At 36.8% G+C, this 22821-nt stretch overlaps 1 protein-coding gene across 1 annotated transcript in view; it reads right to left on the minus strand.

Annotated features, from left to right (window-relative positions):
* Nucleotides 1-22821, minus strand: part of ADGRG7 (adhesion G protein-coupled receptor G7) — a 71159-nt gene that overhangs the window by 47595 nt on the left and 743 nt on the right. The window contains exons 2-3 of the mRNA XM_041752678.1: nucleotides 4535-4648; nucleotides 2589-2693 (exon numbers count right to left, since the gene is read on the minus strand). Of these exons, the coding sequence (XP_041608612.1) occupies nucleotides 2589-2693; nucleotides 4535-4648 (219 nt within the window). The remainder of the gene's footprint in view (nucleotides 1-2588; nucleotides 2694-4534; nucleotides 4649-22821) is intronic.

Below are 22821 nucleotides of genomic sequence, written 5' to 3' on the forward strand. Positions count from 1 at the left end.
TGCGTTGACCAAGAGAATGTTCTGTGAGAGTTCCAGAACCTGGGCCTCAAGACTTGAAGTTGCAGCCTTTCTGTCTTGGGACACTGTCCAGAGACTCTTGTGTGGGGAAGCAGCTCTAATCTACTAGAGGGTGAAAGGCTATGTGGAAGACAATTGAGGCCATACAACCAGCAACAAAGCACCATGTGAGTGAGGTCATCTTGCACATTCCACCAGTCCATCAACTCAGAGATCTATGAAAAATCTAAATCATTATTCTTTGAAGCCACGGAATTTGGGATGATGTAATACACAGCAATGGAAAAGTGAATCGGGTAGTCACTACAGGAAACTTTTAGGCAGATGTCACTTATCTTGATTTTTAAATCCGAAAATCAAAAGATCAGCCAACTATTTCCTTCTTTTGAAGTCTGCAAGGAAGATGTGCCTTCCAACAACTAGGGACATAGGGCTCTGAATCGGATATGATGAAGGTTGAGAGATCAGAAACAGTATGAAAAATTCCTACTAAGTATTGAATCAATCGATCGATCTTTCCTTCTTTATCCAAATCTGAGGAACACCTGAAAGGCAAAGAGTTCCACTGTATTGTAGCACCTATTTGATACCTGGTTGGCTCTCAATAAATACTTTTTGAATCATTGGGTCTATTTCCTGTAATTATCGCTTAGCCTCCCTACCTCAGTGTCCTCCTGTGGCTAATGCTTAAGAGGCTATTAATAGATAAAATCACCTCCAGCTCTCATTAGAGACAGCTATCAGGAGGTGAAATTTTCTCAGGAGTAGCTTCTAGCAGCTGCTTCTTAAGGTAACACCTAGAAACACTGAAATTAGAGATACAAAGTAGAAGGTTAAAGCCACTCTTAACTTACATAATGGCTCCACCTCTACTTTATGACATAATGAAAATTTCAAATATATATGTAGAATTTTATTTGTTTAATGCATTTTTTCCTCTATGTTACCTATATGAATGAATATACCCACTCAAAATCAGTGAAAATATTTTGGTCATTTACTATATCAACTTAAATAATTTAGAAGTAATTCTTAATATGAAACTAAAAGCAAATTTGCCAATAGTTGGAATCTATATCTCTAAAATTATTTTATAGGCTCAATTTGAAATTCAAAGGTGTAAAAATAAACCTGTTCATAAGTGTTGCTCAGAAAAAAACATATAACCAAATAAAAGAGCCAAATGAAAGATGGTGATTCTCTTGTCCCAAAAACATAATATATATCAAACAAATGTGATATCCTTTGATGAGCACATTACTGACTTTTTTATACTGTTCCCCATTCAGTAGCCCACAGCTATTTTTTGTAGTTGTATCTCTTTTATAAATTATAATGAAATATTTAAGATATACAAAACATGAAAAATTAAGACAATAGGTATTCCTGGATACCATATAGTATAAGAAGTAAGTACCAATACTTGAAACCCCTTCCCCTTATCTTTTACTTTCTGAGCTTTCAATCAAGAGGCTAGAAGGACCTATGTAAATGGAATCATGAATATTTGAGTAGGCATGATATATGTGAGCAGAGGCTATTTGAATTCTGCAAATGGAATACTGGTCTACATAATCTCTTAGAATAAAGAAGATAAAGAAACAAAGAAGAAAGACCAGTACCTGTAAGTACTGCAGTGTTTCGAAGAGCCTTTGACATACATAATAAGAAGTATCTAAATAAAATGTGAAATTCTCCACAGGGTTATTACTGACAGAATTTCTATCAAGCATTTTCATAAATGATCTAGAATTGGCTGTGTTACTGAGATATCTTATTCTGTAGGAAATGATATCCTGCAGGAAGGTGTGAGAAATAGGAGGACTGGTCAAATGGAAGTCAATGCAAACAAAGTTCAGATAAAACATCAAGGGAAAATCATATGGCATAATGGGCTCTGAGCTGTCAGGAAAGGAATTTTTGAATTTTTAAGGGCTATTCTTGGAAGGTATAACCCAATACAGCAATAAAACAGCTTGTCAAAATCCTACATATCAACAGGGAGCATATAAGAAATTAGAAAATGTTATTTGCTCCTTTATCCTTGGAATGTCTCTATGCAAGCAAGGTTGTCGTGCTTCAAGAAAAGTGTGATGAAGCTGGAGAATGTTCCAAGATGGATAACTAAAATGACCAAGGAGATGAAGAACTACCAAGTGTGGACAGACTTAACTGGCCATTTCTACCTAGAAAGATAGAAGTTTGAAAGTGGATATGGTACAAATCTATAACTAATGTTTAAAATTCAGACAAATTATATAACTCAATGAATAGATATTAATGTGTTCAAATTCCAGAACATGGATGAAACTGGGAAAATAAACCAATGGAAAATGATAGATTAAAAGGAATTTATAACTGATCCATATTACAGTTTTTAGGAGAATTAGAATTATGTGAAGTTGTATCCTAAATTTTGAACATTGGCATCATGAAACAGAGCCAAACCCTTTCACAAGACCTTCTTTGATGCCTCTTCCAGGGGCTTAATACTAGTTGGAGGGATGATAGCTCTGACCCAGCATAGTGATTCGTATACTTACACAGGAGATGTTTGGAAAAACACATACCACTTAATGTGTCCTTATCACATCTTTGATGAGAAAATCCATATTTTCCCACTGGAATTCTGTCAAAAGTAAAACTTTCATAGGTACTGTTTTCACAGAAATTAGCTGTAATGAAAATGAAACATTTTTTTCATCATAAATAATAATTTTCTTCTTAAATTTTCAAACCAGATAAAAGTCAAAGTTCAAAACCTATTCAGTATAATTTGAAGGAAAATAGAAGACTTTAGGACCCACTGACCCACCAGACACTTCATACTCTTTTATCTGGTTCAGCTAATACCATTAGAAAAACTAGTATGTTAGATAATGGGTTCTAGTTAAAATGTGCACAATATGTAACTTGGTAGAGGTAAGTAGAATGTGATCACTGACACATCAGAAAGATCATGAAATCAAATTAGTTGAAATCTTAAAAATTAAAGATATAGAACCTGTAGTACCAAAGGGTACCATGAGGATGTGGGTCAAAGCAAAAAGACCAAAGTCATGGAGCATGTGAGATATACTGACTCGTAGGAATGTAGCAAATTATAGGAGTGTATTTCTAGGGCTCTGGCTCCTAGGCAGGCAGCATAAAGTGTACCGAGTATTGGGAAGCATACTGCAGATGAAGATGCAGCTTTGAAGCATTATTTACAATATCCAAGACATGAAAGCAGCCTAAGAGTGTGTGTGTGTGTGTGTGTGTTTGTGTATGTGTGTGTGCGTGTATGACTCAGTTGTGAAAAAGAATGAGACCTTGCCATTTGCAACAACATAGATGGACCTAGAGGGTATTATGCTAGGTGAAATAGACAGAAAAAGAAAAATACATCTTATTTCACTTATATGTGGAATCTAAAAGACAAAATAAATGAATAAACAAAAAGCAGAACCAGACCTATAAACACAGAGAATAAAAGAATGGTTGCCAGAGGTAAAAGGTGGGAGGATGGGCAAAATAGGAAAAGGCAAGTGGGAGATACAGGTTTCCAGTTATGGAATGAATAGGTCACGGGAATAAAAACTGCGGCATAAGTGATACAGTTCAAAGGTATCATAATAGCATTGTATGGTGACAGATGGGAGCTACACTTGTGGTGAGCAAGCATAATGGATAGAATTGTTAAATCACTATGTTTTACATAAAAACTATGTTGTACACTAAAACTAATGTAACATTGTGTGTCAACTGTACTTTAATTTAAAAAAAGAAGTGAAAAAAAAAAAAAAGAAGTGGTGGGACACCTGGGTGGCTCAGTGGTTGAGCATTTGCCTTTGACTCAGGTCATGATCTCGGGGTCCTGGGATTGAGTCCTGCATTGGGCTCCCTCCAGGGAGCTGCTTCTCCCTCTGCCTATGTCTCTGTCTCTGTCTTTTTCTCTGTCTCTCTCTCTGTGTCTTTCACGAATAAATAAATAAATCTTTAAAACAATTTTAAAAATTTAAAAAAATAAAAGTGGCTTTGAACTTTGATTCTGAGAACACTGTCTGAAGTCAAACTAATTTAATAACATCTTATCAAGAGAAAGGATAAAAAGGCAAAAGCTTCATCTAAATATAGCCTTGGATAGGAAGATGTGCCTTGATTTCAGAAAAGTTAAATATGTTAGAACTGTGATATTTGAAATGGGATAATATAGCGTATCACTAACTGAAAGGACCTGAGGAAACCATACCACCCCTTGCCCTGAATAGGCACTGCAACAAGAAGGAAAAGCATCTGTCAGGTTACACACAAACTGGAAAGTTGGGAAATACACTAGGTAAATTGAACACACAGGTAAGTAGCCCAAAAAGAATACTCCACTTTTACTATTAAGCTAACAAACACATCTTAAAGCCACCATCATTATATCCATTGTTACTAAATTATTAACAGAAGCTTCAGGAAGCTTTGCTGCTGTCCTTATTAACACAAGTCACCTAAACCTCATACCCTAGTACCATTCCGAATAACTTACCAATGGTACACCTCCGTCCTTTCCACAAGTCTGGACAAACGCATCTGCCATTTTCCCAGGTTCCACCGTTCCTGCAGAAGTCTATAGGGATGGTTGATGAGGAGGTTAATGATCCTTAAAAAAACAAAACAAAACAAAACAAAAACAATAAATAATAGAATAGTACACCAACTGGCTGATCAGTTTCTCCTTTTGGATCTGTGGCCTTTGATTTCTATATGTAAAACAATTACTTTGAGTACCAGTGGAGAAGTAATTTTTCTGTAATATTATCATCAATAAAAATACACATTGAGAATCTAAACAGTACATACAATGATTACAAGAGATTATAAAGACCAAAAAACTACATTTGAAAGAACAATACCTTGATCAAGGAGATTAGTATCTACTGGGGAAAACAGGAGATTATATAGATGAGATAGATGGATGGATAGATAGATAGACCAGCCAACTAAGCCAACATGCAGATTTGTAAGTACTTCAAGAACAAAGAAGAGAGATGTTGAGGACAGAAGTAATTTATTCAGGGAGAACTTTCCAGAAGAAGTGGTATTTGAATCAGATTTTAAGGCTGAATCTAGAAAAGCCAAATAAAAAGAGTAGCCCCAAATAGGCAGGATACAAAGTGCAAAACCACAAAAATATGGAAAGTTCTGATGTGTTCAAGGAACATAGCAACACTTAACAAATCAGGAATATTGGTTCTATGTGGAGCAACAGCAGGACGCAAACTGGATTGTGAGAGGGTTTATAGACCAAGCCAATGAGATTTAATCCTGTAAGAGTCTAGAGAGATCTTAAAACAAAGTAGTAACATAATAAAAAATGTTGTTTTAGAAAGATATCTCAAGTGATATAGGAAGTGACTGAGGTGAGGGGGCAAGGAAAGCCAGCTGAATGGGGATCAGATCTAGGGCAGTGGCTCTAAGGAAGTTAAGTCTCTACAGATTCAGGAACCATGCCTGAGACAGGATTGCAAGGATCTGGTGACTAGTTATTTTGAGTTGGGCACACTGGTATCTCTACATTGAAGGTAGGGTGGGTGGTGAATGAATTAACTAAGCTTAAGAATACAGAAAGCAGAGTTCCAGCTCCAATAATGATGGAATAGATTGTATAATTTAAGCCTCCCACAGATAACACTTTTAAATTCTGGACAAAAGTTGTCAAGAAAGAGGAGGTGGGGAAGGCGGGGTAGGAGAAGGAGGAGGAGAGGAGAAGGAGGGGGAAGAGGAAGAGGAAAGAGAAAGGAAACTACTTGGGGACTTTGGACAGCAATGAAAAGCAGACAGAAACTGAAGGCTATTCCAAGTTTACACAGTATTTCCACTAAGGGCACTACTTTGTGGCTCAAAGTCTATATGTAAACTCCCCTCAAATCTGGGAAGAAAAATAAGATAGAAAAAAACAGAGTTCCAGGGACATGTGAGACAATATAAAGCAGTCTAATATGTATACAATTGGAGTTCCAGAAAGAAAGAAGGAATAGGACATTTAATATACCAAAAGAAATTATGGTCAAAATTTCTCTAATCTGGCTAAGAACTTTAACCTATAGATCCAAGAAGCTCAACACAACCCAAGCAAAATAAATACAAGGAAAACCACACTTACACATACCATGGTCAAACTTCTGAATCTCAAAGATAAGGAAAAAATCTTGAAAGCAACCAACTACTAGCCCAGACAGTTTTACCAGTGAATTGGGGAAGAAATAATACAAGTCTCATGTAAATTCTTTCAGAAAATAGAGAAAGAGAGAAGCTTCCCATATATTCCACAATGCTAAGATAATTCTGATACCAAAATCTGACAAAAATATTACAAAAGCAGAAAAGTACAGACCAATAAATCCCAGTTACACAGATGCAAAAATTCTTTAAAGGTAGCAAACCAAATCCAGCAATACATAGAACTGATAATATATCATGGCCAAGTGAGGTTTATACCAGAAGTGTAAAGTTGGTCTAACAATAGAAAATCAAACAATTTAATTCACCATTTGACAGAAAAAAGTGGGAAGACCATATGATTATTTCAACAAGTGTAGGGGCCTAAAAGCATCTGACATTCTTTTAACTCTCAGCAAACAATAAATAAAAGGAAATTTCCTCAAGCTAATAAAAATCATCTATGAGGAACCTATCAATAACATCAAACTTAATAGTGTAATATTGAATGCTTTCTCCCTTAAGATTGACAAAAGAGTTGCTGTAGCCACTTTAATTCAACATTGTACTGAACCCAGGGCTAAAGGTAAAACAAAACAAAATAAAAGCATAAAATTAAGAAAGGAAGAAATAGAATGTTCATTTTTTTAAGATTTTATTTATTTATTCACGAGAGACACACAGAGAGAGAAGCAGAGACCCAGGCAGAGGGAGAAGCAGGCTCCATTCAGGGAGCCCAATGTGGGACTCGATCCCAGACTCGATCATGCCCTGAGCCAAAGGCAAGTGCTCCACTATTGAGCCACCTGAGAATGTTCATTCTTTGTTGCAAGTGACATCACCAAATGCTTTCAACAATCTTAATGTCCACCAAAAAGTGAATTTAGCAAGACTAAATGATACAAAATAGATACACAAATGAAATTCATTTCCACATATTGACAGCAAAGGTGGTCCTAAGAGGGGAGCATATACAGCAATACAAGCCTTTCTCAAAAAACAAGAAAGACCTCAAATACACAACCTAACCTTACACCTAAGGGAGTTGGAAAAAGAATAGCAAATAAAGCCTACACCAAGTAGGATAAGAGAAATAATAAAGATTAGAGCAGAAATCAATGAAATAGAAACCAAAAGAACAGTAGAACAGATAAATGAAACTAAGAGCTGATTCTTTGAAAGAATTAATAAGATTGGTAAACACAGGAGAAAGGACACAAATAAATTAAATCACGAATGAAAGAGGAGAGATCACAGCCAACGCCAAAGAATACAATTATAAGAACATGTTATGAGCAATTATGTCAACAAATTAGGCAATCTGGAAGAAACAGATGCATTCCTAGAAATGTCTGAACTACCAAAACTGAATCAGGAAGAAATAGAAAATCTGAACAGACCCATAACCAGCAAGGAGATTGAAGCGGTCATTAAAAACCTCCCAACAAACAAGAGTCCAGGGATGGATGGCTTCCCAGGGGAATTCTACCAAACATTTAAAGAAGATTAGTACCTATTCTTCTAAAGCTGTTTCAAAAAATAGAAATGGAAGGAAACCTTCCAAACTCTTTCTATGAGGCCAGCACTACCTTGATCCCAAACCAGACAAAGACCCCACCAGAAAGGAGAATTACAGACCAATATCACAGATATTACAGACCAACATGGAATGCTAAAATTCTCACCAAAATACTAGCCAATAGGATCCAAAGGTATATTAAAAGACTTATTCACCATGACCAAGTGGGATTTATTCCTGGACTGCAAGGGTGGTTCAACATCTGCAAATCAATCAATATGATACCCTACATTAATATAAGAAAGGACAAGAACCATGTGATCCTCTCAATAGATGCAGAAAAAGCATTTGACAAAGTATAGCATCCATTCTTAAAACCTTTCACAGTGTAGGGATAGAGGGAACATACCTCGATGTCATAAAAGCCATCTATGAAAAGCCCACAGCAAATATCATTCTTAATGGGGAAACACTGGGAGCCTTTCCCCTAAGATCAGAAACATGACAGGGATGTCCACTCTCACCACTGCTATTCAATATATTACTAGAAGTCCTAGCCTCAACAATCAGGCAACAACAACAACAACAAATAAATAAAAGGCATCCAAATTAGCAAAGAAGAAGTCAAATTCTCACTCTTTGCAGATGACATGATACTCTATGTGGAAAACCCAAAAGACAAGCCCAAAATTGCTAGAACTCTTACAGGAATTCAGCAAAGTGGCAGGCTGTAAAATCAATGCACAGAAATCAGTGGCATTTCTGTACACCAACAATGAAACAGAAGAAAGAGAAATTAAAGAGCCAGTCCCGCTTACAATTACATCAAAACCATAAGATATCTAGAAATAAACCTAACCAAATAGGTAAAAGATCTAAACTCAGAAAACTATAGAACATTCATGAAAGAAATTGAAGAAGACACAAAGAAATGGAAAAATATTCTATGCTCATGAATTCAAAGAACAAATATTGCTAAAATGTCTATGTTACCTAGAGCAATCTATACATTCATTGCAATCCCTATCAAAATACCATCAACTTATTTCACAGAGTTAGAACGATTTATCCTAAAATTTGTATGGAACCAGAAAAGATTTTGAATAACCATAGGAATGTTGAAAAAGAAAACAGAACTGGTGGCATCAGAATTCCAGACTTCAAGCTATATTACAAAGCTGTAATCATCAAAATAGTGTGACACTGGCACAAAAACAGACACATAGATCAATGGAACAGATTAGAGAACCCAGAAATGGACCCTCAACTCTGTAGTCAACTAATCTTCAACAAAGTAAGAAAGAATATCCAATAGAAAAAAAAAAAAGATTCTCTTCAAAAAATGGTGTTGTGAAAACTGAAAATTGGACATGTAGTAGAATGAAACTAGACCAATTCTTCACGCCATACACAAAAACAGACTCAAAATGGATGACCTAAATGTGAAACAAGGATCCATCAAAATTCTAGAGAACTCTGAAGCATCCTCTGTGACCTTGGCCACAGCAACTTCTTGCTAGACCCGTCTCCAAAAGCAAAGGAAACAAAAGCAAAAATGAACTATTGGGACTTCATCAAGATAAAAAGCTTTTGTACAACAAAGGAAACTGTCAACAAAACTAAAAGACAACCTACAGGATGGTAGAAGATATTTGCAAATGGCACATCAGATACAGGGCTAGTATACAAAATCTATAAAGAACTTCTCAAGGGGATCCCTGGGTGGCTCAGTGGTTTAGCACCTGCCTTCACCCCAGGGCATGATCCTGGAATCCAGGGATCGAGTCCCGCGTCAGGCTCCCTACATGGAGCCTGCTTCTCTTTCTGCTTCTCTCTCTGCCTCTCTCTCTCTCTCTCTCTCATAAATAAATAAAATATTTTTTTTAAAAAAAAGAACTTCTCAAACTCAACACCCAAAGAACAAATAATCCAAAACAGAAATGGACAGAAGACATGAACAGACATTTCTCCAAAGAAGACATACAGATGACCAACAGACACATGAAAAAATGCTCCACATAGTTTGGCAACAGAGAAATACAAATCAAAATCACAATGAGGCATCATCTCACACCAGTCAGAATGGCTAAAATGAACAAGTCAGGAAATGACAGATTTTGGGGAGGATGTGGAGAAAGGGGAACCCTTGTCCACTGTTGCTAGGAATGCAAGCTGGTGCAGCCACTTTGGAAAACAGTACAGAGGTTCCACAAAACGTTGAAAAGACAGCTACACTACACTACCAGGTATTTACCCCAAAGATACAAATGCAGTGATCTGAAGGGGCACCTGCACCCCAATGCTTACAGCAGTAATGCCCACAATAGTTAAACAATGGAAAGAGCACAGATGTTCATTGACAGATGAATGGAAAAAGAAAATGTGATCTATATATATATGATGGAATACTGCTCAACCATCAAGAAAAATGAAATCTTGCCATTTGCAACATCATGGATAGAACTAGAGGATATGCTAAGTGAATTAAGTCAATCAGAGAAAGAAAATTATCATATGATCTCACTCATATGGAGCTTAAGAAACAAAACAGAGGATCATAGGGGAAGAGAGGGAAAAATAAAATAAGGTGAAATCAGAAAGAGAGACAAACCATAAGGGACTCTTATTCGTAGGAAACAAACTGAGTGATGCCTGGATGGCTAAGCGGTTGAGTGCCCACCTTTGGCTCAGGTCCTTAATCCCGGAATTGGGGATCAAGTCCCACATCGGGCTCCTTGTGGGGAGCCTGCTTCTCCCTCTGCCTGTGTCTCTGACTCTCTCTCTCTCTCTCTCTCTCTGTGACTCTCATGAATAAATAAATAAAATCTTAAAAAAAAAAAGAAAAGAAACAAACTGAGGGCCCTTGGAGGGGAAGGAGGTGGGAGGAAGAGGTAACTGGATGATGGACATTAAGGAGGGCATATGATATAACAAGCACTGGGTATTATATAAGACTGATGAATCACTGACCTCTACCTCTGAAACTAATAATACATATGTTAATTAATTTATTTAAATAATTTTTAATTAAAAAATAAAATCGATTAATGTAATTCATCATAACAACAGGCTAAAAAAGAAAAATCAAATGATCATATCAATATATATATATAGAAAAAGCATTCAACAGAATCCAATTTCCAGTCATGTTAAAAACTCTTAGCAAACTGAAAATACAGGAGAACTACATACACTTTATACAAAACAACCACAAAAAAACATAAACCCAATCTTATACTTAATGGTGAAAAATTAGATGCTTTCCCCTAAGAGGAGAATATGGCAAGGATTTCCCTTCTCACCACTCCTATTCAACAATATACTGGAAGTCATAACTAATGCAGTAAGACAAGAAAAGGAAATAAAAGGTATTTCAAGTTGGGAGAAAGAAATAAAAGTCTGTATTCAGAGATGACATGATTATCTATGTCAGAAATCCCAGTAATTCATCAAAAAAACTTCTGGAACTAATAAACAATTATGGTAAGATTTTGAGATGCAAGATTAATGTGCAAAAGTAAATTGGATTTGAATTTAAAAGCACAATACCATTTAAATTAGCACCAAAAAAGAAATACATGAATATAAATATAACAAAATACATACAAAACCTATATGAGGAAAATGACAAACTTCTGATAAAATAAATTCTAAATAAGCAGAGAGATATTTCATGCACATGGATAGGAAGATTCATTATGTTTAGATTATCAATTCTTCACAGCTTGATTTATAGATTTAATGCCATTCCAATCAAAATCCCAGAAAATTGTTTTGTGTATATCAAGAAAACTAAAGTTTATATGCAAATGTATAAGTCCTAGAATAGCCAACACAATTAAAGGAGAACAAAGTTGAAGCACTGAGAATATGTGACTTCAAGACATTGTGAAACCTACAATAATCAAGACATTGTGGTATTAGCAAAGAAGAGACGAATAGATCATTAGAACAAAATAGAGAACCCATAAACAGGCCCATAAACAGCCCAAACAGACATAGTCAACTGATCCTGACAAAGGAGTAAGAGCAACTCAATGGAGAAAGGATAGTCCTTTTAATAAATGTTGCTGGGAAAATTAGACAGAAACATGCAAAAAAATAAATCCAGACTCAGACTTAACAATTTTCACAAAAAATAACTATCCCATAAATCTAAATATAAACTGCAAAACCAAAAAAAAAAATATATATATATATAGGGGGATCCCTGGGTGGCTCAGCAGTTTAGCGCCTGTCTTTGGCCCAGGGTGTGATCCTGGAGTCCCGGGATGGAGTCCCACATTGGGCCCCCTGCATGGAGCCTGCTTCTCCCTCTGCCTGTGTCTCTGCCTCTCTCTCTGTGTGTCTCTCATGAATAAATAAATAAAGTCTTTAAAAAAAAAAAAGATTTCACCAGCTGTTCTTTAAAAAAGTTAAATTAAATTAAATAAATAAATAAACAAAAAATAAATAAAATGCAAAATTATAAAACTTCCAGAAGATAATACAGAAGAAAATCTAAGTGACCTTCAGTTGATGATGACTTTTTAGATGTAACAGCAAAAGTACAATCCATGAAGGAAAAAGGATAGGTAAATACATCAGATAAGTGAAACTTCCAAAAAAAATTTAAAATGTCTGCTCCACAAAAAACGTTGTTAAGAGAAGGAAAAACCAAGACACAGAATGGGAAAAAATATTTCTAAATCACATGTCTGATAAAGGACTGGTAACCAAAATACACCCAGAACTCTTAAAACTCATCAATAAGCAAGCAAATAATTAAAAGTGTGCAAAAGATCTGAACAGACATCTCACCAAAGAAGATATACAGATGGCAAACAAGCATATGAAAATACGCTCAACATCACACGTCATTAGGGAAGCGCAAAGTGAACGGCAGTGCAATAACACTACACACCTATTAGAACGACTAAAATCCAAAACTCTCAACACCGAATGCCAACCAGGCTGTGGAGCAACAGAAGCTTCATCCAGCGCTTGTGGGAATGAAAATGGTACAGCCAGTTTGGGAGACAGTTTAGCAGTTTCTTATAAAGCTACACGGAGTTTTACCACACAATCCAGCAGCCGTGCTCCGAAGTGTTTACTCACATGAGTGGACACTTCATGCCCACATAAAAAGCTACACATAAATGTTTGCAGCAGCTGAATATGTAACCACCAAAAACTGGAAGCAAACAAGATGCCCTTCAACAGGTAAATGGATTTTTTAAAAAGCTGTGGTATATCCATACAATGGAATATTATTTAGCCATAAAAATAAATGAGCTATGAAGCCCCTAAAAGATATGAAGGAATCTTAAATACATTAACTAAGTGACAGAAGCCAGGCTAAAAAGCCTACATATTTAATTCCAAATATGACATTCTGGAAAAGGAAAAACTACAAAGACAGTAAAAAGATCAGGGGTTTGGGAAAGGGAGAGAGGAATGAATCGGTGAAGCACAGGGGACTTTTAGGGCAGTGAGCTATTCTGTATGACATTGCCATAGTGGATATGTCATTGGGTGTTGGTCAAAATCCACAGAACCGTACAACACAGAGAATGAACTCTAATGCAAAATGCATTTTAATTAATAGTGCATTGATATTGGTTCATTAATTATAACAAAACAATCCACCAGTGTAGATATTAATAATAAGGGATGATATGGAGGGGAATGGGTGATGAGAGAGGGAATAAATGGGAACTCTATACTTTTTCTGTTTAATTTTACCATAGCCCGAAACTTCTCTAAAAATAAAGTCTATTGGTATAAAAGAAAAATAAGATACAGACCCAGATCTCAAAGAGCTTAAGATCTACCAAGACAGATTTAATCATCATTGTTATATGACAAACTTCTCTGTGTAACCAAGGGAATACATGAATCTCTAAATTGTAGAACGCTTCAAACACACAACGTACAGAGTATAAAACATCCCTCACTAACCCAAAGCCAGTTTTAAGAGATAGTGACTTTCTCTCAGCTTTGCTTTGGACTTTTTAAGAAATACATAATAAAACTTTACAGAAAGACTTGAAGCCCTTTGTACCCCTTTCTATCAACATTCCTTTCCCTCTACACCCAGAGATCACACCATATTGAAATTGTCATTTATCTTTTATATCATATTTTATACTATTATTATATCTAAGGTAATCAATACATACCATTTGCAGTCAGTTTTTGCTTTTTGGAGGGGGGCGGGGGGTTGCTATTAGGTCAACTATTTTAATGGTTACAATGTTGGTTAGGGTTTTTTTTTCCTTCCTTTGGGGGAAAATTTGATTATCTATATTTTTTTTTTAGAAAATTGCCACCTGGCCAAAGTTTTTTCTATTAGCTAGGATAAGGTTTCCAATGGTGCTGGCTTGTGATTTTATTAGCTTTTCTAAATCACTGCTTTATTTTGTTATATATTTTAATAGGTTTTATTTTTTTTTAAATTTTTTATTTATTTATGATAGTCACAGAGAGAGAGAGAGAGAGGCAGAGACACAGGCAGAGGGAGAAGCAGGCTCCATGCACCGGGAGCCCGATGTGGGATTCGATCCCGGGTCTCCAGGATCGCGCCCTGGGCCAAAGGCAGGCGCCAAACCGCTGCGCCACCCGGGGATCCCTTTAATAGGTTTTATATTCACAGAGCCAGAAAATAAAAACAACAAAGGTATACATAATCTTGATGTCATCCCTAAATATATACAAGTAATTTCTACAATTTTTCCAATCTTTCTACAAGCGATGTGAATCTATAGTCTTACTTTCTTCTTCTCCTTTCTATAGCTTTTGCTCTTATACTTTTGACAATGAATGTTGAAAATCTTTCCACAGCGGTTCATAGAGAACTTTCACCTCTCCTTTTACAGCTGTATTATAGTCCATTGTACGGCTATACCCTAATTTATTTAACTGACCCCTTACTGATGGACACTTGTGTTGTTCTCGATCATTGTTTCAAAATTCCCCTGTACATATTCTACTTTGCAACTGTACAAATTCATCTAGACAGTAATTCCCAGAATTGGAATTCTGAGCCAAAGAGTACACATTTGTCACTTCGACAGTTATATCCAGCTTGCCCCATAGGAGTTGTACTAATTGTACGAATTTTCACTAGCAATGCAACTATATGCAGGGTCTGGGACAAAGTACAATGAAGACCTATGTACCATTGATATGAAAGTAAATGAAAAACTTATAAATTAAGTTAGGCTGCTACATAAAGTCTGTGTGCTCGATTCTAACATCATGATGAGCATATCTTCATAAGGACCTGGAACTCCAGGTCTGAATTTAGAAACTGTGGATTCCTTGGAGTTTTACATCAGCATGTGGCAAACAGCCCCAGCTGCATCTGCCCCCTTCTCTCCCCTTGCCAGTCTCAGACTCCTTCCCAGAACGCCTTGTGCTCACACCTGTAGACACCCCAGCCCACACCACCAAGCTATAAATGGCCACCTCTCAGGGAGCATGCCTTTTCCCCCTGAGAGGCTGGCCTCGGGGTGATTGGGGGGGATGACACCCACAATCCCTAGAAGCCCAGCAGGAGTCCTAAGGACCTGAAAGGGAAGCAAAGCCTGAAAGGGAAGATGCAGGCTCTGGGTGGACATTCCCACTAGACTTGTTCTTAAATCTTGTCTGTGAATCTACTTGTGTTATGACCCCCTTTATTTTTGTACATATTGCTTTTTTTAATAATAAATTTATTTTTTATTGGTGTTCAATTTGCCAACATACAGAATAACATCCAGTGCTCATCCTGTCAAGTGCCCCCCTCAGTGCCCGTCACCCATTCACCCCCACCCCCCGCCCTCCTCCCCTTCCACCACCCCTAGTTCATTTCCCAGAGTTAGGAGTCTTTATGTTCTGTCTCCTTTTCTGATATTTCCTACCCATTTCTTCTCCCTTCCCTTCTATTCCCTTTCACATATGCCTTTTTGTCTTGACAAATCTCACTGGAGATTTATCTGTTTAAATTCATGTTTTCGAAAAACTAAGCTTTTGGTTTTGTTGATCTCTGCTCTTGTTTTGTTTTTAATTTCCATTCCATTTGTTCTTTTCATTATTGCCAAACAGTCTTCCTTAGAATTTACTTTCTTTTATATTTATTGTTTTAATGTCTCTTATCTCCAGGTCCAATGAAATGACAGATGCATAGATGGTACTCAACAAACATTTGCTGACTGACCTCTTTGGCATTTGCATTTTGGTTGAGGATATTAAGCTAAGCTACTACTCTTCTGTCATAATCACAATCTTAACACCTTTTGCTCCTCAGTTCAAGACCCTGTCCCCTGAAATACCTAAATTACCTACAAAGGTAGTATAGGTATTCTTAAGCCTCTGCATTTTAAGTAAAGAGAGACCCAGAAAGATTAAGTGCTTTGCTTCTTTTGTTTAACTGGTTTTTAAACCTACTGACTCATTTGAGTAATATAAAAAATAGTGAAAGGGAATAAAGGGGAAAGGAGAGAAAATGAGTAGGGAAATATCAGAAAGGGAGATAGACATGAGAGACTCCTAACTCTGGGAAACGAACAAGGGGTAGTGCAAGGGAGGGAGGTGGGGGGGAAGGGGTGACTGGGTGATGGGCACTGAGGGGGGCACTTGACAGGATGAGCACTGAGTGATATGCTATATGTTGAAAATTGAACTCCAATTTAAAAAATAAATAATTAAAAAAATAAACCTACTGACTCATAAAAATGACATTAGCTATTCATTAACCCAACATCCCCATTCTACATAAAGAGTACCTTCTACATAAAGAGTAACTTGTTCTAGATCAGTAATTAATTGATGGCCAAGTGGAGTTAACTCAGATCTCTTGGCTACTAATCAAGTGCTACCGGCCTCTCCTCACAGTGCTGCCTTCACACAGGGAAAACAGGGAGGGTAAGCGTCAGGTTCAAGTTACTTGAGGATTCAAACACTGGAATGTGTTTAATAGAAGTATTTTTCTTTTATAACACCAGTATAATATTAATATTTCCCTATATTTTCTTAAATTATAAGTAATATTTCCAGAAATATTAGCCTTATTTTCAATATCTTTACCACACAACATGGAAAACCAGATGTAAAACACTTCATGCTGCCTGAGAAAGTAGCATAAAATATTAAAACTTCCAAATGGAAAACATGAATCGCATTTCTTCTAAACTAGACAAAATTAAAATCTGTTCTGAAAAATCTAGTTTAATTAAGTGCAGGAATAAAATTATCTTTCCTTAGTCAGAGAAATTCCCTAAGAAGGCTCTAGTGTCTGGCTCCAATTCTTAAGGTGTTGTAACATCCTGGCATCTGTCATTTGTTGCAGACCAGGAATTTGAAATATTTGGATGAGGATAAAGATTCCTCCTCTTAAATGAGAAGACAATATTTAGGAAAGTTTATTCCACTGTGAAAAGAAACTCAACAATTTAAACAAATAAAATATGTAATGTACAGCTTTTCCTGAAGGTAAAAGTTACTCAACATGAACTACCCAGTTACATATTTCAATAACCTGGTTAAATATTGTAATAAAATTTCCCTGATGGTATAGCACAGTATAAATACTTTTTTAATGCAGGAAGATATAGCAATTCTTAGAACTGTTTCTGTTTCTGTTTTAAATTAATCAGTTGAGGGGCACCTGGGTGGATTAGTAGGTGGAGCATCTGACTTTTGGTTTCGGCTCAGGTCACAATCTCATGGTGAGAGATCCAGCTCCGCCTCAGACTTCACACTGAGTGTGCTGAGAGTCTGCTTCCCCTCTCCTTCTCCCTCTCCCCGCCCCCTCCTTTGTGTACACAAGCTCTCTCGCTCTCTCAAAATAAATAAATAAATAAATCCTTTAAAAAAAATGTTTTAAACAATCAGTCAAACTTAATGATTATACCTACTGTAGACCTTCAGTTTGATAAGTTGAATTTCAATCCAAAGGCCCAATCTAGGTCAATTCAAGGCATCTATTCAAGGTATAATTAAGGGAGTGGAGAAATCTGTGCACTAAATTATCTAAAAATTTATAAATTAAAAACAGTATTTAACATCTGTTGAGGGCTTATAGTGTCCTAGATGTCATCTTAAACCTGTAAGTGTATTAACTCATTTAATCATTTAATAACAGCTCTATAAGGTAGGCTTATTATTACCCCCATATTAAGAAAACTGAAGCACAGAAATGTTGAGTAACTTGCTCAAGTTTAATCAGTAAGTGGTGACACTGGCATTTCAACAAGGCAGCCAGACTCCAGAGCTTTTTCTTTTTTTCCTATTCATGTACTTTTTTCCCCCGATTCTCATGTGCACACTCCAAAGCACCATATTCTATACTAGATGTTCTCCAATAACATATGTTATCAAAAGATCAAAAGATGGCATTTGTAGTCAGAATTTTAAGTAAAAATATCCAATACCTGGAAATCAAGGAGAAATCCACTAACTAAGCCAAGGTTCTAGCCTCTTAATTTAATAAAGTGACTTTGAAAATGGTATCAGCAATTTAAACATCACTGATGTTAAAATAATTCATGCCCTTCAGCCAATTACAAACAAAATTTATTCCTCCCAAAACAAATCCCTTCCTTTTCATAGTAATTGTTTTCTTGACTGAGAGAGTGGTTATTTGAGGAAGCAATAAGGGAGACTGGGAAAAGGAGCAGAATAGTGATTTACGACAGCAGGATTGAGACTAAAGAAAACTACAGCTGTCTAAAACCCAAACTTTTAAAAAAATAAAAATAAAAATAAAAAAATAAAACCCAAACTTTTCCATCTGGAGCTTTTTTTTTTTTTTTTTTTTTTTTTTTGAGCCTCCAAATACAACCTGTACTCCAGGAGCAGTCCCATGAGTTTGATTTATTATCAAGCTTGCCTCTTGAGGAAGTACTGAAATGGAGTAAAATGAAAGTTAAGCATCTGTGTACAAATTATTTTCTGAGAATCAATAAACTCTCCTTGACCTTTCCCCACAACCCACATTTCCTACTGTGCAAGAATTTCAATGCTATGAAGTTTGACCTTGGGTTTCTACTTAAGTCTTTTGTTGGCCTGAGGCACGCATGAAGCCTGTGATAGGAAATGAAGGTCAGAGCAACCGGAGAGGGGTGGAAAAGGCACTCATGATGGCAGAAAGGAGGAAGTTTTATAATCCAGAAGAGACATAGGATATGGTTCAACAAAGGCATAACCATCAATGCTACTGTTATGAGGTTAAGATAGTCTCCCTAAGAGTTAAGGAAAACCCCTACTACCAGGCTTATGGACATATATCTACATTTACATCAGGCCTACCTCAAGTTGGAAAATGTCAAGTGAAAGATGTACATAAAAATTTAATTATGTTTCATTTACTTTCATCAAATGTGATTAGACCAAAAAACCACACTGCTTCTTGTATTACAAGGTTCATTGCTATTGGGAGCACAAATCCAATGGAGATAGAGCACCTTACTGTTGTCCATTCTGAAAACACATCAGATAGGGTGCATTTTATTTGATATTCTATGAAGAATGCCTAATGTGAAAAAGGTTAGAGGTCTGATAAAACTTTGATTTGGTCCAACATAAAAGCATCGTACAAGATTACTGATCACACAGCCAAACTAAAGAGGCCATACACAACTGGAGAGATCTTACTGAAGCCAAAGTTCTGGAAATTGTTAGGGTGTTACATGGCTTGGAACAGAGGATGAAAACTAAAATGATGTCTTGCTTAACTGCTGAAAACAAATCCATAATAACATTTACTTTAATATTTGGAGGCAAGGGATCCCTGGGTGGCGCAGCGGTTTGGCGCCTGCCTTTGGCCCAGGGCGCGATCCTGGAGACCCGGGATCGAATCCCACATCGGGCTCCCGGTGCATGGAGCCTGCTTCTCCCTCTGCCTGTGTCTCTGCCTCTCTCTCTCTCTCTGTGACTATCATAAATAAATAAAAATTTAAAAAAATATATATTTGGAGGCAAATTACAAGAAATTGGTCGCTATATTCTTTCACTTCTAAATACAAATATTTGACAACTTTTAGTCCAGTTTCTGGTTTTCACATGATTCTTTCATTTACTCATCAGCTATGTACTGGCAACTATATTCCAAGTACTCTTCTAGGTGCGGGGAATGCAGATTAATAAGTCAGGTGCCTGCTTTCTTGGGACATTCATTCTAGGAGAATGAGGAGACAGCAAACCAATGAGTAAGAGATCATCAGGTGATAAAAGCCATGAACAAAATACATGTGAAAGAGAGCAAATAGAATGATAACCTTAGACTGAGTGGATAGAAAAGGTCTCTCTGAGGAGGTGGCATTTAACCTAAGACCTAAATCTTCAAAAGCAACAGCCATGTGAAACTCTGGATGAAGAGTGTTCCAACAAATGACATCATCATAGAAGAACTTCAAGTCTTGAGCTCCTTTTGGAAATTGCAAGAGTCATCAATAGTTTTGAAAAATATCTTTACCAAACGAAACTATCTTATTCCTGAAAGCCTAGGTGGAGAAGTGTGACTTGACAACATATCTCACTGTGATGCTTTGGTGAAAAAAAATCATTGTTATTTAACATTTTCATCAGCGGCATAAAAATGCCAAAGTCTATTCCACCAATTCTGAGAGAAGTCGTGTCCACTTGCATGAAATGCTATCAACTTCATCTGGACTAAAGCTTTGAACCATGCCCCTTTGCAAGAGGCCTTATTCAGCAGCAGGAACAGAGTAAGAAGTTTTTCTATACTACACAGAAGATCACTGCCATTCTAGAGGCCATGTCCTGAAGCACTCGTTTGATGTTTAAACCAGTGATTCTTTTTTCTTGTTAATGAATAATTACATTTGGAATAATTAGGCAGAGATAAGATCATTCATGGTTTGTTTGATGGTCAGTAGATGTTGGAGCTTCTGTGAATGTGAGAAATCCTTCCCTTAAGGGCAGTCACCTGGAGCAAGACTGCTAGACCATGAGCGCTCTCCAGATGGAACGCAGGCTCTCCTGCTGTCCTAGACGAGATCAACGGCAGCCCATCCTGTAGCCTTGCAAAGCTGAAAGAACACTTTGGCAAAACGTGGAAGGATGTGGCAAAGCTATAGCAGTTACTCCGAAAGTCTATAAACACCATTTGAAGACTCAGAAAACCTTAAAAGTGAACACACTAACCTATACTCTCTGAGCCATGTTAATAATGTAGACCTCATCGACGTGAAGACAAACATGTGACTTCCCAAAGTGCCTACGTTTGCCTAGCAAGGGTTTCTACTGGTTACTGCATATCTTTGTGAAGTGGCATTTTCAGGCAGAGTTGCCTCAGAGAGAGAGGAGAGATGAATTAATTCATTGAGTTACTCTTATCTTCCCTCTCGGAAGGCAGGATAGGTGGGAGGGAAGAGCAAGATACTGAAGCCAGAAAATTCTAGATTCAAATCCAGACCCAACACTCTCTAGCTATGTAAGCTTGACAACACTGTCTGAGCCTGAGTTTCCCCATCTGTACCCTGGATATAGTAATAACTGCCTCAAAGGTAGTTGTTGGGATTAAATGAAATAAGCAGAAATCATAAACTTGTCAAATCAGTTGTACACCTGACACTAATGTAAGAATATAACATTGTGTGCAAACTGCAAGCAAATAAAGCAATTTTTAAGAAAGATTCAGAGCAAGGACACATTTGTCTTTTTCTTTCTTTCTTTCTTTCTTTCTTTCTTTCTTTCTTTCTTTCTTTCTTTCTTTCCTTAAGGAGCTGGTATGCTTTTACCATTAAATAAGGGGTTTTGGTTGCTTATCATGCTTCATTTGGGGTCTTAGCCCTCAGGAAGTTTAGAGATATGTCTCAGGGATTATGTTTTGTATTTACTTTCAGCAACTCCCTCTGTTTCCTTCCTTATAATGTTTTATACTTCGGTCCTTGTTTTTATGGTTCTACTGTACCTGTGTCCTTTCTTAGTCACCACAAAATTCCCTTTTAAAGTAGATGTCATATAAAGAAGGAAAGGAAGGAGAAGGGAAGAAAAGAAAGATTTCTTAGAAGTATACTATTTAAATAAGGTCTCATGGGGCACCTGGGTGGCACAGTGGGGAAAGCGTCTGCCTTTGGCTGAGGTCATGATCCCAGAGTCCTGGGATCAAACCCAGTATCAGGGTCCCTGCTCGGCAGAAAGCCTGCTTCTCCTCCCTTTTTTCCCTGCTCATGCTCTCTCTTGCTAACTCCGTCATGATCTCTGTCTCTCTGTCTCTCTCTCTCTCTCTCAAATAAATAAATAATTTTTAAAAAGATATTATAAACTCAGCAGCCTTAATAGGGTAAAATCTGTCATTCATAATTTTTTAAATTGTTTATTTTTATTTATTTTTATTTTTCTTAATTTTTTTTAATTTTTAAAATTGTAAACAAAACTTAAATGGACAAATAAAATAAATGAAAACACATTTTTCTCAAGTTTAAATTTTATCATTTTGTTCTGGGATATTTTCCCATGCTATTTATCCAAATCCTATTAGTACAATATTCTCTAAATAATGTTCTTGGGGGTGAGAGGGAGGGAAGGATGATTAGATCCCTTCTCAGCGACCACTCTTTCCACAGCTAATATATTTGACTTCTTTTGTCCCCAGCAGTGGAACTTTGCCGACATGTAGGTGCTTGTGCTGGCTCCCCCAACCTTCTATCCTCCTCAGTTACCTTCTCGAGGGTAGACCACTGCGCCTTCTGCTCTCTCAACTGGTATTATTTACCCTTATTTACTCAGTTTTATTAGAATTTTTCTCTGTTAATTACAAAAGGGAATACTCAGCACCTCCAGCTTTGAAACCTCTGCTGCCCAAGGGAACCAGCACTGGGATTATAGAAACTCCTTGTTGGGAGTTTTCCTCTAACATCATTGTTTTACACATCATTGCCCTCCGTCCCACCTTCCAGTGTCAGCTCTAGCACACAGCAGTTTACTAACAAATACTTGGTTATTCCAAACCAGAAAAAAATCATTTTCTAAGGAATCTTAATTTTTGAGTAGTTTTTAACACTTGGAAGGTGAGGACTTTGTGTACAAACCATCAGGTTTTAGTTAAAATCCTAGTGAGAACATCCCTAAACTCTCTCCTTGAGATGAAATTCCATTCTGCATGTGTT

Source organism: Vulpes lagopus, chromosome 1 (assembly GCF_018345385.1).
Source record: "Vulpes lagopus strain Blue_001 chromosome 1, ASM1834538v1, whole genome shotgun sequence".
NCBI lineage: Eukaryota > Metazoa > Chordata > Mammalia > Carnivora > Canidae > Vulpes > Vulpes lagopus.